Source organism: Dermacentor albipictus, chromosome 8 (assembly GCF_038994185.2).
Source record: "Dermacentor albipictus isolate Rhodes 1998 colony chromosome 8, USDA_Dalb.pri_finalv2, whole genome shotgun sequence".
In the NCBI taxonomy this organism is placed as follows: Eukaryota; Metazoa; Arthropoda; class Arachnida; order Ixodida; family Ixodidae; genus Dermacentor; species Dermacentor albipictus.
The window spans coordinates 100,998,246-101,013,365 of NC_091828.1; the positions used below are offsets into that span (position 1 = coordinate 100,998,246).

Below are 15,120 nucleotides of genomic sequence, written 5' to 3' on the forward strand. Positions count from 1 at the left end.
AGAAACTGCGACGCATTGTTAACCTTAAGCTTAACCATGGACATTTGCTGTAACTGCTCCAATGCTCCATTGTCACAGTCAAGTCAAGAGAACTGAAAGTTGCATACAGATGCCCTTGGTGCTGCACGAGCAAGCAAAAAATCAGTATGTCGCTGTACAAAACAGTGATAATGTCTTCACTTCTGCAACGAAACATCAGCCAGGTTGCTGGCCCAGCAAACAAGCTGCCAGAATCCTTACCACAAACACAGGCAGTCACCAAGTGGAGGTTGACAGGCTGCTTGTGCAAGGCATCTGCAAAAAAAAAAAAAAAAAAAGGTGTCTTTACGCTCAGCCACATTCTGGGCTTGTAGAAACCGGCCAAGTCCTGATGTTAGCTGCAAAAATCAACAGTTTAAGTCTGCTGCAAAACAAAAACCTGTTTCAGTGAATTACCAAGCCCTGTCTTGCATCAGCAGATTCCATTCTATGCTTGCAAATTCCCTAATTTCATCAAACCAGCTAATACTCTCCCATCCTCGAGTGTGCTTCCTTTCCCTTGGCACCCATTCTGTAACTCAACGAGTTATCGATCTGTTCTATGTGTTACATAGCTTGCCCAACTCCAACTCTCCCTCTTAAATCATAACAGGAATATCAGTTACTCCCGTGTGTGCCCTAATTCACAAAGCTATCTTTTCATCTTTTAAAAATATGTTTGCATTTCTTTATTTCTTTACTTTATGACAGCGTTTCCTTGCCAAAAAGTAAAGAAGGCCATCATTAACATTAACTGCGACCAGCATGACACAGAACAAGAAGAAAGGTTACACAAGCGCCAAGCCAACTATGAGACCACTCACAGAGAAGCTGATTGGCCAGACTTTCCGAGTAACCCCTACGGTCCAGGAAACCGCCAACGAGGTAGACCTCAAACCTGCATGCCATGCACACATTCTGCCTCAACACTGTCTCATTGCAAGCACATACACATGAGACAATGGAGACACTCCGTACACGAAACAGCAATGAGAGCTGTCACTGAACAAGGCTTAGCAGTGGGCTAGCACGTGAAGTAAAGCACATGAAGGAAACTTGGTGGGCCACTGTCGCATGTACGGATGCAAACCACAATTCAAGGAGTGCGCTATCATGCACAAATACACGTGCCAGAGAATGCGGGAGATAGCAGAGACTACAGGAATTCGTGGTGCACAGGATCGGTGCATCAGCATGACATCCATCAGTCTTTTTTGAAAGGAACTAGCTTTCCTGAATTTTAGCCCTGGATGTGCTTGTGCTGTAGTGGATGCTGTGTTTTTCCCTGTTCCCTGCTTTTCCTTTTTTCTTTTTTCATGTATACAATTGTGCCATTTTAAAATAATGTTTAGCTAGAAGTTAGTGCTTGTCCATAGCTGAAGGAAAAGACCAGTAAAAAAACACACAGGACAAGAGGAGAGGTTCACACCACAACGACTGGACTATCAACTGAGCTTTATTAATAACTGAGCTTTATTGATAAAGCTCAGTTGATAGTCCAGTCATTGTGGTGTGAACATCTCCTCTTGCCCTGTGTGTTTTTTTTACTGGCCTTTTCCTTCAACTATGTACCAAATGGCCCGGATTTCAACTCTTCCGCATGCTTGTCCATGTCTGTCCTTTCATCCCTTTTCTTTTCATTAGCACTTCAAGCTTACTAGTGTCACTAAACGCTCTAAACTTGCTTTTTGACTGCTTAATAACCCTGAAACTCTTAGAGAGCATTACCCCTGCATTCATAAATGCACCTCTAACTAATGTGCCACCTGGTCTTCTGGAAGCAGAGGACAGCACCCTGCCTCCTTAGCTCAACATTTAGTTCAACAATGCTCGTCGGTGATTCCTTGGCTATAGTTTTGTGTCTGACATTTTGCAGCTTCAATTCGCTGACAGACCTGTCCACTCAGAGTAAGGTGCTTGCTCGAGCAATTCTTTACTACAGGAATCACCGAGAACTACTGAGGAACATTTCTCAAGCTACAATTCAACACCGGAAGTGGTATATTTCTCAAGCTGCTCATTACAGAAGCCACAAAGTGATACTGAAGTCTGCTTCTGAAACTACTCCTAATTCCAAGTCAACAAAAGTGTTATTTAGGGGCATTTTTCAAGCTTGCTCATCGTCACATAAACCAACGTCATTTAAATCACATGGTTTTTGTGAAAAATCACAATCCAAGTATGAGGGATGCCATAGTGAGGGACTCTGGAATAATTTGAACCACCAGAGGCTCTTTAATGTGCGCCTAAATCAAAGTACACAGGTTTTTGCGCGTTTCGATGGGGGCGCAATGCAGCAGCCGTGGTCACAGAACTTTTGAGCATTATTGAGGACATTGTCTCAAGCTACTACTCATCACAGGAGTCATCAAAAAGGGTTGTTGAGGGGTGTCTCTCAAGTTTCTCCTAATAGCAATAATCAGCAAAAAATATTAATGAGGAGTGTTTCTCAGCATACTCCTCAGCACAGGAGTCATCAAAAAGTGTTAATGAGGAGTGTTTCTCAGAATACTCCTCAGCACAGGAGTCATCAAAAAGTGTTAATGAGAAGTGTTTCTCAGAATACGCCTGAGCACAGGAGTCATCAAAAAGTGTTAATGAGGAGTGTTTCTCAGCATACTCCTCAGCACAGGAGTCATCAAAAAGTGTCTTTGAGGGGTGTCCCTCAAGCTACTCCTAATAGCAGGAATCACCAAGAAATGTTAATGAGAAGTGTTTCTCAACCTACTCCTCAGCACAGCAGTCACCAAAAAGTGCTACTGAGGAGTGTCTCTCAAGCTGCTCCTAATAGCAATAATTACTAAGAAATATTAATGAGGAGCATTTCTCAGGATACCCCTCAGGGCAGGAGCCATCAAAAAGTGCAAGTGAGGGTATCTCTCAAGCTGCTCCTAATACCAGGAATCACGAAGTGTTAATGACAATAGTTTCTCAGGATATTCCTCAGCACAGGAGTCACCAAGCACTAACGAAGGATGTTCCTCAGGCATAAGTCATCACAGCAATTGCCAGAAGCATTGAAGCACAGCTAAGGCACTTCACTAGTTAAAAGTAAAGCTGTTAGCTGTGATACAAGGAACATGTGAACAACGCACACTACAAATTCACATTTGCAAGTTCATTATTCTCTTTAGTACGTTGCCATTTCTACAAGCGCATTTACTGCACCATTGAGGTACCTTTGAGAGTGTTACAGGGTGTTACATCAGTGCAGATAAAGATGTGAAGAATGGAGGCTGCAGATGGCTAACACTTATTTAAAGAAAAAATTAAAACATGCCCACCTTCCTTCTGGAATGGGAAGCGAAAGCTCCTGCACTCTGCGCACAGTGGATGCCACACCTTGCTCAAGGCCCGAGCCATCGAAGTGTGCTAGCGACACAGCCCCGGAACCTGGAACACAATACTCTCTATCACTGTGACCACCTTCAGGGTGTTAAAAGTTTCCAGTACAAAAAAATAATAATAATAATAATTGGCAAAAGATGAAGCTCGTGGTAAGTTTCACTGGTTTCTATTGCACTGTGGCTCTGTCTGCAGCAATGCAGAGCTTCTTGGAGATTGAAGCCAGAGAAAGTCAGCTTAAACCACACCTTCAGCGCTCGTGGGGAGATTGGAGGAGCCACATGCCTAGCATTCTCCTGGATCTTGGTTGCACTCTCAAAAGTGTGAATGCTCCGAGCTGGAGCACAGCACATTGATTGCAACACACAAATGTTTCTCGAGAGGTCGATTTAAACCAGCCTGAATGTGAAACGTGCCACCAGAGCACTCTAAGGTGACCAGTTACATGTACCACAGAGATTCAAGGTTACATAATGTCCCTGGGAAATCAATCGAAATCGAGAAATGTGGCTAAATGTGCATATGAAATCAGCTAATGCAACAACTAAGCAGTAAAAAAAAAAAACACAGTTTTCTAACGTTGCAAATGCTGCAAATGACTTTTTATTCGTGAGCCTAATATTTTTCTGTTTTCCTGGCTCGACATAAATTTTGAAACAACTTGAAGGCTCTAATTGTGTAAAATAGAAATATCAGATGTGCATGTTGACACGTATGCAGCTTGACTGTAAACAGATTATCCAAAGATCATAAAATGACGTCTTCGTGAGAATTTACAGTACTCCCTTCTTGACAAATGATATATGCTAGTTCTCACTACAACACTGTAAGGATCATGCATGCCCATTTCCTCCAGTGTACTGTGCCAGCACACGAAAATGCACAAAGCCCCATTCCTCCCGTCATCTAACCGCACTTCCATGAAGCAGACTAGAAAGGGAAAAAAAGGAAATCCATCCCTCCATTAACAGAACGATCCTCTTATGGAAGCAAAGCAATACAGGCATGAAAAATGCATCCTCCCATTGCAATTTACTTGGTCTACAGGTTAGGAATGCTTTACAGAGCAACTGAGTTGCTAGAACTGGAGCTTGTCTCCTGATCTAGCTGTACGCACATTTTACCCTGTACAACTTACAACAAAGGAACAGTACTTTTGAAGCAAAATTTACAAAATGTTTTTTACAGGAAACTTGAGCTTAAGCTTTTTATGAAGCAAACATGCAATGAATAATCCAAGCACAAAAATGAATTTTGTTTTAGTGACGATTCTAAGAACAAGGATGCCAGATTAGATTTATTTTGAGCACACCAAGAAAAGTACATGCACAGGTATTCTCAGGCCCCAGAAAATGTGAAGGAAAAAAAATCAACATCTCCAAGCAGTACTTTGCTACCTGTGTGCCGGATGATAGCCATGATGCATGTAGTGGCTTCATCTGTTCCAAGGACGCTGACATTTTCTGCAGTGCACAAAAAACGAAATCAGCTATGACAAAAAAAATAATAATAATCCCCACAAGAACAAACTGCAACAGAAATCACCTTAAACACGAGAAATACAAGACTAATCTACATATGTATCTAACCTACAAATCTAGAAGCCTCTCTCTCGTTGAAAAACAGGGAAAATATTATGGTGTCTAGATGGCTTGTTGGCAACCTATATATTCCATTTTATACTCAGCAGGCAATGCCACTAAAGTTACACAAGTACCACCCGCAGAAGTCTGACGTCCTGTATTTTGCAGAGCAGTTGCTTTTGATCTGCAACACTTTCTACAGAATAACTACTTTACATATTACACCTACAAGTTGTTGACGTAAGGTTATGTCAACTTACGAATTTGTGCACCTTCGTGCTTCAAGCACATGAGGTGCCATGTTTAGGTCATGAGTGCAAGCGTTGCGCTGTGGCCTGTGTTAGCAGAAACGCGCCATTTGACTCATTCATTGATAAATAGTTTCAGGTCTGCGATGCCTTCTATGTAACAATTAGGGCACATTACACAACATAATGGTCCGAGACTTGATGTCACATTCAATTGCATGACACCTACAATTCTCGTTCACAAGTGACACACTACTTTTTTTGCTTGAGAATGCAGGCTGAGAGAGAAGCCTCTCTACAGCCCATGTAGCATCGTCTGCTATGTATGAAACGGATTATGCATACACGAGATGTTGATCAAGTCTTATCAGTGTCACGTAATTTACAGGTGCATAGCAAGTGGACAGAAACGGGCAGAAGATGTTCGAAGTGAATGGGGATCACAGACTGAGCAAACGAGGGCCAGCACCACCCTCATTCACTTCATCCTTTGTTGCCTCGGTTTCTAGTCTACTGGTCATACTCACACATTCACTGGACCAACAAGCACTGGTTGCAAGTTTTTTCTAGGGACGAAATATTATTAGCAAAATATTAAACCGAGTTAGGTTGATAGATTATTCATCTGGAAGTCTATCATCGTTTTGCATGTGCCAATGTGCGACTTTGTTGCATAAGGAAATTGCCACTGGTGCTCCTCCAATTTGACCGCGTCCACCAAGATAAACAAGTTGCCATAATCCCCGCGGGACTTCTCTCCTCTCTGCCACTCTGTGAACCAGCCAGCGCTGATGTCACTGAGAGGTACAATAGCAGTCCGCAACAGGTGCTGCCGCTCTCATTTTTGCATTTTTTCCGTTTTCTTGCATACAAAAGCCCTGTTCTCACTACGAATTATGAATTCTTATTACAGAAGCCTTATCTTTTAATCTAGCTTGACTTAACAATTTGCTTCAATGTCTAGTTAAAGGTACACTGAAGAGAAAAATGATTTCTTCTGTATTGGAAAATTTCCCTTCTACAATACCAAGAACACCACTATTAATGTGAGAAGATGTTGGGTAAGTCAGAAAAGAAGTGCAAAAACAAAAGACGGCTGGCGATGCCGCCTTAAGTTCCTGCATCAGCGCGCCACGACATCCTGAATTTTGAAGCTGTCTGCTAGGGCCCAGTCTATTCTTTTGCGGTCAAGACAGACTACATTGTGTTTTAAAAGAGTCAAAGACTGAATACAGCAAGTCTCAGGGACTTTACTGTGCCAATGCAGCCCAAATACAAAAAATTACAGTGACATTTCATCTTGCGTACGAGGGTTACGTGCAAGCGTATGGGTTCTGTTATGGAGTTTCCAAGCTATGCCGTCTTGCCTGACACACCCCCATTGTTGCATGCTGCCTAGCACATTATTTAAATGTGTCCTGGGCACGCCTAGCCTGCACCTTTTGCTGCTCTTGTTCAGCTTGTATTCAGTGCTCGCCAACGACTTCGGGGTCAGTCGACTCGCACTCGGCCTGCTCGCCACTTGTGTTGCTGCTTCCTCCTTCTCAATTGGCACTTGGCCTCTCAAGCACCACACAAACCCGATACATCCATAGCACACACAAAGTCTGCAGCAACTGCCACAGGCGGTGATCCCAGCGCACCTCCGCCTACCCTCCGAGCGCTCCTCCTCTCTACCTCCAATTGTCCTCCTCCTCCTCCAGCACTCGCTTCCCTCTCCCAGCTCAGTGGCCTCAGACTTAATCACGGTGATTTTACAGACGAGACATGTACGCTTGCACATAAGAATAGTTTTAAATCCGTGACGTCACACTGACATACCAGTGTTGGAGTTTCGGCGCGAAATTCCAAAATTTAAACTTCGACCTTTATTTTCTCTCTTAATAATCAACCTATTATATCAAAATTAACGACAACAGCAATCTCAAATAATGTTTTATCGGTCTAAACTGAATTAGTGCTATGATTTGGTGTCTTTTTAAATCTCATGCATTAGAGCCCGGTGCTAGCCACCTATCCTTTACAAGGCCTGCAGTGATGAGAAATCTGCACGGCTCATATTTCCTTGCCAAGTGTAGCATAGAGAGAACGATGAAAACATAACATCCATTGTGATGGCTAAAAAGAAGAAAAAAATTTTTAAAGCACGCAACAGTCGAAACATGGAATCCGAATGGGCCACCTGCTCTTTGGACTTTTGCACATGAGTAAGAAGTGCACAGGCTACCGCTTTAATGTCCATTTCGCACAACTTACGTCGCTATAATGCCGTTCCAGCATTATGACTATGTTTAAGCCCTCACTGGAAAGGTCTATACAAAAAGTTAAGTACAAAATTATGGACTGTTAGAGAGTGTGGGGAACCTGTGGGGGAAAAAAGTTCTCATGCAGTGCATGCGAAATGTTCCAGAGGTCAGCAGTGCAAGGCCGTACATATGGACAGAAAGGACAGACGCACTAACATCAACAAATGGCTTGTTGATCACATTTCAAGTGTGTCACTTCTGCTTTTTCTTTTCTTTTTTTACCCTTTCCTCTGTCCTCTTTCTAACCTCTATCTCCCAACCTCAGTGTAGGGTAGCAAACCAGAGACTAATGTCTGCTTACCTTCCCTGCCTTTCCTCATCTCTCTCTCTACACAAAAGAAACACAAAAGTAAGAACTCACTGTCTTGAGGCACAGTCACTGCAAACTCGCGCTGGTGGATGTACAGCAGTCCTAGTGGGCCAATGACCTTGGGTACTTGGGAAATCAGAGCTGCCGCAATTTCCTTTGGAAAAAAATTGCACGGATACATCAGAACAGCACAGATGCTATGATAACAAAAAAAAAGTCCGCATTAGCTTCTATCCCACTTTGCTCGAGTAAAAATTGGGTTTATAAATCACCTCTACGAGACTTTAGGTCAAATGCTGTTTCCACTTGCTATGAGCATATGCAGTAGGGGCCAAAAATTTGTGGGATGCAGGTTCGTAAAAAAGCGGGAATTTCGTTGTCTTGCAGGCAGTAAAACAGCACACAATGTTGGTCATGTACACTAAAGTATAAATCTGAAATCCGAGCTTGGGGAATGTATTGCTTTTTTTAGGTCCCTCAACCCAAAATCTATTGTTGCCAACTGTATGTGTCACACTCAAAGTCATGTGTTTCCAAAGAAAATTTTACTTATATTATCATAATAAAATAAAACTAGAGGAAGGCATTTTAGTTCAGCCCGTTACCCACCGCCCAACGCATTCCTATCAATCTAAACACGTCGGCTCATTTTCATGTAAAACAAATGTTTTCAAATACTCATTTTTTCCCTGTATCATTGCTCAACGGAATGGTGTGCCTGGAAACGTGGTCAGTTCCAAAACGATGAACTTGTTTCTACAAGCCTTGAGTGAAGAATAGGGCACACATGTAATCTGTTCGGAGCCAAGTGTTTTGCTTTTGTACTTGATTTTACTGCGTTTTGGACTCTGGTCGAGTCTCGTCATTTGCCTTCTTCTGTAGCAATGTACGTTTTCTCTGTTTTTATTATTTCTGTACCCCACTCCTGCCTAAGGCCTGTAATACACACCAGCATTATTTGCTAAATAAGTAAGTTTGCAATTAAGGACCATCATACGAAGTAAAACAGGAAGCAGCGCAAAGAAGATGAGAACAGCGATCGGCAACAAACACAACAGGACGAGCGCTGTGCTGCCAACTGGAAAATTTATTGAAAGACCAAACAGCTTTTATGACATGTCAAAAAAAACACCAACAATAACCAAAAAGGTAGAAAGGCATGCATACTGCCTACAAGTAGAGGCGCTTATCTAGAAAATTTATCTCAAGTTTTGTTAAACTGAGTGGCTCTGTGCTAACACATTTACCTCCTCCTTTGGTAATGTAGTAAGCTTCTACAATTTCTTTCTTTTTTGCTCTTTGCATGCTTCAGAAACCTGGTGTCACTGAATATTGGGGTATATGAGCAATGCGCAGCTAAACGGCTACAGTACCTGTTTTTTACGTTGTTTTTATGCTGGCTCGCTCTACCATTACAACATTGCCCTGTTTGTCTGATGTACACATAGCGCATTTTTCCTTTATTAAGGGTATCAAGTTTCTAAATTTCACTCTTATCTGCATACACTTAAATTTTTATTTTCCCTATGAATTCATTGGCTTCGTATGAAGCCAACGGGAATATAAATGCCCACCTTGAAGTGTGGGTATGTTTCGAACAGCGTCCGTGTGTCGGGTGGAAGCTGGTCTACCACAGCCCCGTTGATCACGAGAGGCATCCTGCTAGAACAGAAAGACTGGAAGTTGCTCGGACAGTTGGTGTGACACAGCGATCACAGCAGCACAAAGACAAGATAGCATGAGACAACAACATTATAAGAACACTACACAGAGTGCAAACTTTGAAAATAAGCGCAATGTGTTGGCATCTTCTTCGTTTTTGAATCCTCATGCTAGCATGCTGTTACTGTCACATTATAGCGACAGCGATGAACCAAACACTGCAAAAAAGTGTTATTTGGGAATTTAACGCTTTATTGGGCCAACTTGTGTGCAGTATGTCAACCAACATCAAACTACAATGACAGCAATTACCACAGTCATCGGTTGTCAAATTCAAACTCACAGGTCAAGTCCATCTGTTACTATTTATACATCTCACCATACATTCCAGTGTTACCACTGGTGCTCATGTGCACTATTCGTATCGCATGCACAATCTGGCTAGACAAGTCTTTCTCGCTACAAAACTGCAACATTTTTAAAAATGTGCATACAATAAACACGAGGAATCTGTACACTGTTTATGTTTTTCATATAATTTTTCTCCGTCTAACAAATGTTACAAAGTTATTATACTGCTCAGTGAAATATGCACCTTCCTGTATCAAAACTTTCTTGAATGTTGTTGCAAATTCTACAGCATCTTTGTCTAATCAGATTGCGTGTGTGAAGCGAATAGTAGTGTACATTCTGGAATGCATGCGATTTCATTTTTTTCAAAAAGTGAAGCGCCAATGGTAACGGCACACAAAGAAGGAACAAAAGACAGGACAAGCTTGTCCTGTCTTTTGTTCCTTCTTTGTGTGCTGTTACTGTTGCCGCTTCATTTTTTGAAAGCTATGCACCAACTAGCCCCACAACGTGTTTTAATGCATGTGCTCACATGCAAATGTGTGACAAATCATGCACACATAGCCGACACATTTGACCCACAGATCAGGTTCCATGGTCGATAATAGTGCTCGCCACTTCATTGTGCTCCGAGTGTTCCTTGTTTTTCTGAGCACCAGTTTGCCCAATGAAAAGTTAACTTCCTTTAAGTCAGGTCTCAGGCACTGTCTCGTTCTTCACCATCACGACAATGCGACAGTATTGTGCCAAGCGATAACTTGACAACAGCGATAAGCTGGTGAAAAATTAACGCCAGCAAAATGCAAAGCAATTATGTGTACAACATGATAGTGTATGTGTCAGCCAAATGCTCCAAGATCTAAGCAATTTGCCATTCCTGCTTCTAACACTGTCCTGAAAAGAAAATGCGACACAGAACAACGAAATGGTGTTGTTGGAAACAAACCATTAGTGTTCTTTTCATTTAAAGTTCTAATGCACTTCAAGCAGTCATTTCAATACACCAGTCAAATTGGCTTCAGCCCGCATTTGATAATTAAAAAAAAAAAGGAGTGTGAAGTCAATCGAAGCTGAACCCTTTGTCACTGACATTTTTAGTAACGTCTTAATGGTATTGCTGGCGACATTCAAGCATTACTTTCTCTTGGTATTCCTGATGTTTTTACACAAGCCCATAACTCCAACACACAGCAGAAAAATACATAACCAATTAGGGATTTTTAAATATTAAGTTTCCAGGTCAAACCAAATACGAATATGTTCTCATTTCTAGAGCAATATCAAATTCCGAAGTTTGCACGGAGTCAGTTTGGCAAAAAATAGCAATCAGGCTTATATGCATTGACACAAGAATGTAATACCATTCATAATTAGCCTTATGGACGGCTGAATAACTTGAAGGATAAACAACTGTTTTCCATTATCTGGTGTACCATAGCAATAACAGTGATGAAATAAGCAAACAGTGTTGTGTTAGCAGAGCAGAAGTGTTGCACTACAACACCGCACATGGTTTTAAAGGAATAAAAGAATGATGAGACTGGCCAGATAATTAATTGGAACACGTTCCTTATAGGTTGCCTAAAAGTGGAGTTATCTGCCCAGTACATTCACTCACGAAATTTGTGCCCCTGTGCAACAAGTGCAGCTATCCTGCAGCAGAATCATTCAGAACAGTGCTCTCATCTATTATTCTGTCTTCATTGAGACTATAACAGGTGTTTCCATCCTTTATACATTCGAAAGAGATGAATATTTGCCAACTTAGAATAATGAATTTTCAAATCGAATACGATTCAAATAGCCGGGGCTATTCGATTCGTATTTGAAATTTCTAATATTCGCACACCCCCTAATAATAACAATGATGCAGTGGCAAAGTGAATTGAGCCTGAACCTTGTTCCCAAAGATTTCTGGTTCAGATTTTAAATTTTTTTTTTTTACGATATGTATGCGTGTATAGGAGGCATTAAGCACATTATCAGCCATAATGGAGCGTTTGGCAGTGTCAGTCAGAGTAGCGTCTTCTTCATTACACGGCGACTTTCACTCTCGCATTTCATTACATTTGTGCAGGAGGTGCATGCAGCAAATGGATATGTTAGAGGTCAGTACTAGACTAAAGGCCAGAGCTGCAGATTTCTTTTTTTAAATTGAAGCTTTCTTCAGCTTTTTCTCCAGCTTTGCGTGGGCAGTTGTCTGACCCCGTAAACTGGGCCAATCCCAGGGACAGTGTAATCAGAGGCTTGGTGGGCCAATGGTACCTGTGCACGATAAGTGTCCTCGTATCCTAACGCAGTTTCTAATGTCGCAGCACCCACATGCCTCATTGCAATAACCAACACAGCCAACCAATGTGTCAGTACGTCTAAGTAACAGTATGTTTCAAGAGGCCTACAGGGAAGCCAACGCTGAACTCTAACAATTAGCCTCCAGTGGCTTCTGCCCAATTTCATTATATATTATAATCGTACAACGTAACAATAATAAGAGTGTCCCAACTTTAGCCAAGCTGCTGAAAAAAAAAAGGATTCAAAAGACACGGTGCAAGATGCGATTTTATGACCTATGGTGCTCGGTTGTCAGAAGTCTGACGATCGAACACCGTAATTTCTTCATCTCTTTCTATTTAAGCAGCCTGCCTAACGTTAGTCGGGACACAAGCTATATGTGGCAAGAACTGACATCCGGCACAGTTCATTGGCTATGGCATTCTGCTGTTGATCACAAGGTGACGGAGGGGACGGAATGCAAAAATGTCCGCGTACTTTATATTTAGGTTGGATGGATGGATGGATGGCGGCTATACCCTTTGTAACGGGCGGCGGCTGGCGCCACCTAGCCTTTTGCTCCCCCCTCCTATTTTACTATTATTCTTTTTTTTTCTAACCTAGTTTTTACTCCCCTCCCTCCCCCCAAGATAACTATCTAAAACAGTAGAGGAAACATTTTGTCCCCGATTTATGTTATTATCTATCCCTTGACTTCCTCCACCAATCCTCTAGCCTCCCCTTCGTTACTGCCACTCTTTTCTCATCTATTTGCCCTCGTTCCCCGGGAAAACCTAATGCCCCTTCCATATCTGCCTCTGTTCCCTCTGCCTGGGTCGGGCGAAGGGCTGTGCATCTCAGCACTATATGTTCAGTGGTCTCCATTTCTGCTCCGCAAGCTGCGCACCGAAGGTCCACGTCTTCAAATTTATCCCTGTATGTTTTCGTCCTCAAAACCCCCGTCCTAGCCTCGAATAATAGTGAGCTGCCCCGCGAGTTATCAAATAAGAGCTCTCTCTTAATCTCCTGTTTTTGTGACCTATACATTGATAGCGATGGCTTTCCGAGCATTCTTTCTTCCCACATTTTTCTTTCCGTCTCCTTCACCTCCTTTCCCACACTAGGTGCACGTTAATGAACCCAAGGTGGCCTGACGACGTCCCTGATAGCTTCGTTACGTGTTGCTTCGGAGCATTAACATATATTTCTTTTTAATGTTGCATGTGGGTTTCAATTAAATTTTGATTCAAAGGGCACCTTCCTTTGAGTGCAGCACGAGAGAGATGCTGACGGCAGCACAGGGCAAGTGCAGGCGACCACTTGGGGGGCACCAGTGCCAGGCTTTCCAAAAAAAAACCAGTCCTGCTAAAACAAGCAGCGATGAAACGCGCCCCAACGCGTAATGTCACATCCTTCATCACGCGAAGCGGCGACCCCATTCGAGAACCGCTCCGAACACCGAGCTGCGCGAGTCGGCGGCCAGAAAACAACGGGAGAGTTAACGAGGAAGAGACCAGCAGACGGGCTCGGCTACGCATAAAATGAAAAGAAGAAACAATGCGCCGACGTTTATTATCCGAGGGTCAACAGGTGCCCGCCGAGGAACCAGGTCGCGCAGGATCAGCTGGTGGTACGAGGAAGTATCCCATCGTCGAACGCCCCTTCGCTACACTACCGATCGGGCTTCTGCGAAGAGCAGAAGTCAAATCGACCCTTTTTTAACTTTTTTTTTTTAAGCTTCAGCGGACACCCGTTTTAAACTTAGAATTTTGTGCGCGGAAGCCGTGCGTGTCTAGATGTAACAATTTGCATTCACCGACTAGCAGCACCACTTCGAATGCATCCGAATTAATTTAGTATAGCGGAGGCGCTGCCGCTACGGTGCCTCAGATACTTTTTTTGTTAAGTTACCTACCATCCTGATGCGAGCGTGCAAAAAGCACGGTATAATTTGTAGATGAGTCGCAGTCGAAACACTCAACCCACCAAGACAGTCGCCACTTGCTGGCAAAGGAAGTTCCGAGGTAACGGAACTGAGAAAAGCTCTGTCAAAAAGAACGATAGTTTATTCAATATTTCTGTGTCTCCGGGATTCGAAGTGGTTCTTGATACGGATACCGAAGCGCGATGCTGCTGTCACGTCGCGCTCAGCGATAATTAAGCACCTTAATTAGGCCTAGGCAGGACGGACGCGCGGCCGATACGGTTCTTTGTTTTGGCCGACGGTTAAAAGAAAGGAGGCGGCGGGATGAGACAGCCAGTGCCCGCTTTCAACACAGTAAAGCCGCGCAACTCTTCGGCAAGACGGAAAACTGTCGAAGCTGGCAGCGCAATCGAAACGACGTTTCAAATTCAGCCGCTGATCCATCAGATGATGTGCCAGCGCCCGATTTCAAGAGAAGCGAAGATGCGCCAGTTGACTCGGGACGAGATGGTTTCTTTCGTTCAGCAGCTCGACCCCCCTATGACGTACACAGCGCAACAGACTGCGGGGTCCAAAACACGACGATCGAAAAGAACGAGCATCGAATAAAAGCACGCTTGAATGAAGCGGCATAGACAAGAGTGATAACAGACCGAGATTGCTTGGATCACGACGCCGCGACCACGGCGGTCACGCCTCCACGGGATCGTGTCAAGCGTCCCTCGAGACTCTCGGCTTGGGTGACGCTTCCGATACTTGGATCGAAAAGAACGAGGGACCTAAGTTGTCAGAAGTTGAACTACGCACCTGTTGCTTGTATTACGCTGTCTTCATTACTCGGAATGTGCAGAGTCTCGTCGAAGTCCTCGCAGCTCGATGTAAACAAATTCCCACCGAAGTTCGCAACCAGCGAGATTGACATACACCACGCTGTCTGAACCCACTTCCGGTTCTCTCCCCCACCCCCCTTCAACCTGTTGGTGCTGTTGGATCCCTCACTCTCTCTTGTAAGGCTGACACTAATACCTATACTTGTTGTGTGCTTTTTATAAACTTAAAAGTTATAAAAATTTAAAAAGTTGATAAAGATGATTTGAGAAAA

At 43.2% G+C, this 15,120-nt stretch overlaps 1 protein-coding gene across 2 annotated transcripts in view; it reads right to left on the minus strand.

Annotated features, from left to right (window-relative positions):
- Positions 1-14,999, minus strand: part of Ntan1 (N-terminal amidohydrolase 1) — a 28,001-nt gene extending 13,002 nt beyond the window's left edge. The window contains exons 1-7 of one of the 2 annotated variants that reach the window (XM_065446410.2): positions 14,826-14,999; positions 9,385-9,472; positions 7,862-7,964; positions 4,761-4,826; positions 3,303-3,411; positions 843-916; positions 241-294 (exon numbers count right to left, since the gene is read on the minus strand). In XM_065446410.2, the coding sequence (XP_065302482.1) occupies positions 241-294; positions 843-916; positions 3,303-3,411; positions 4,761-4,826; positions 7,862-7,964; positions 9,385-9,468 (490 nt within the window). In that variant the 5' untranslated portion in view covers positions 9,469-9,472; positions 14,826-14,999. The remainder of the gene's footprint in view (positions 1-240; positions 295-842; positions 917-3,302; positions 3,412-4,760; positions 4,827-7,861; positions 7,965-9,384; positions 9,473-14,825) is intronic. The other variant, XM_065446409.2, reaches the window with a different exon arrangement.
- Positions 15,000-15,120: the final 121 nt, after the last annotated feature.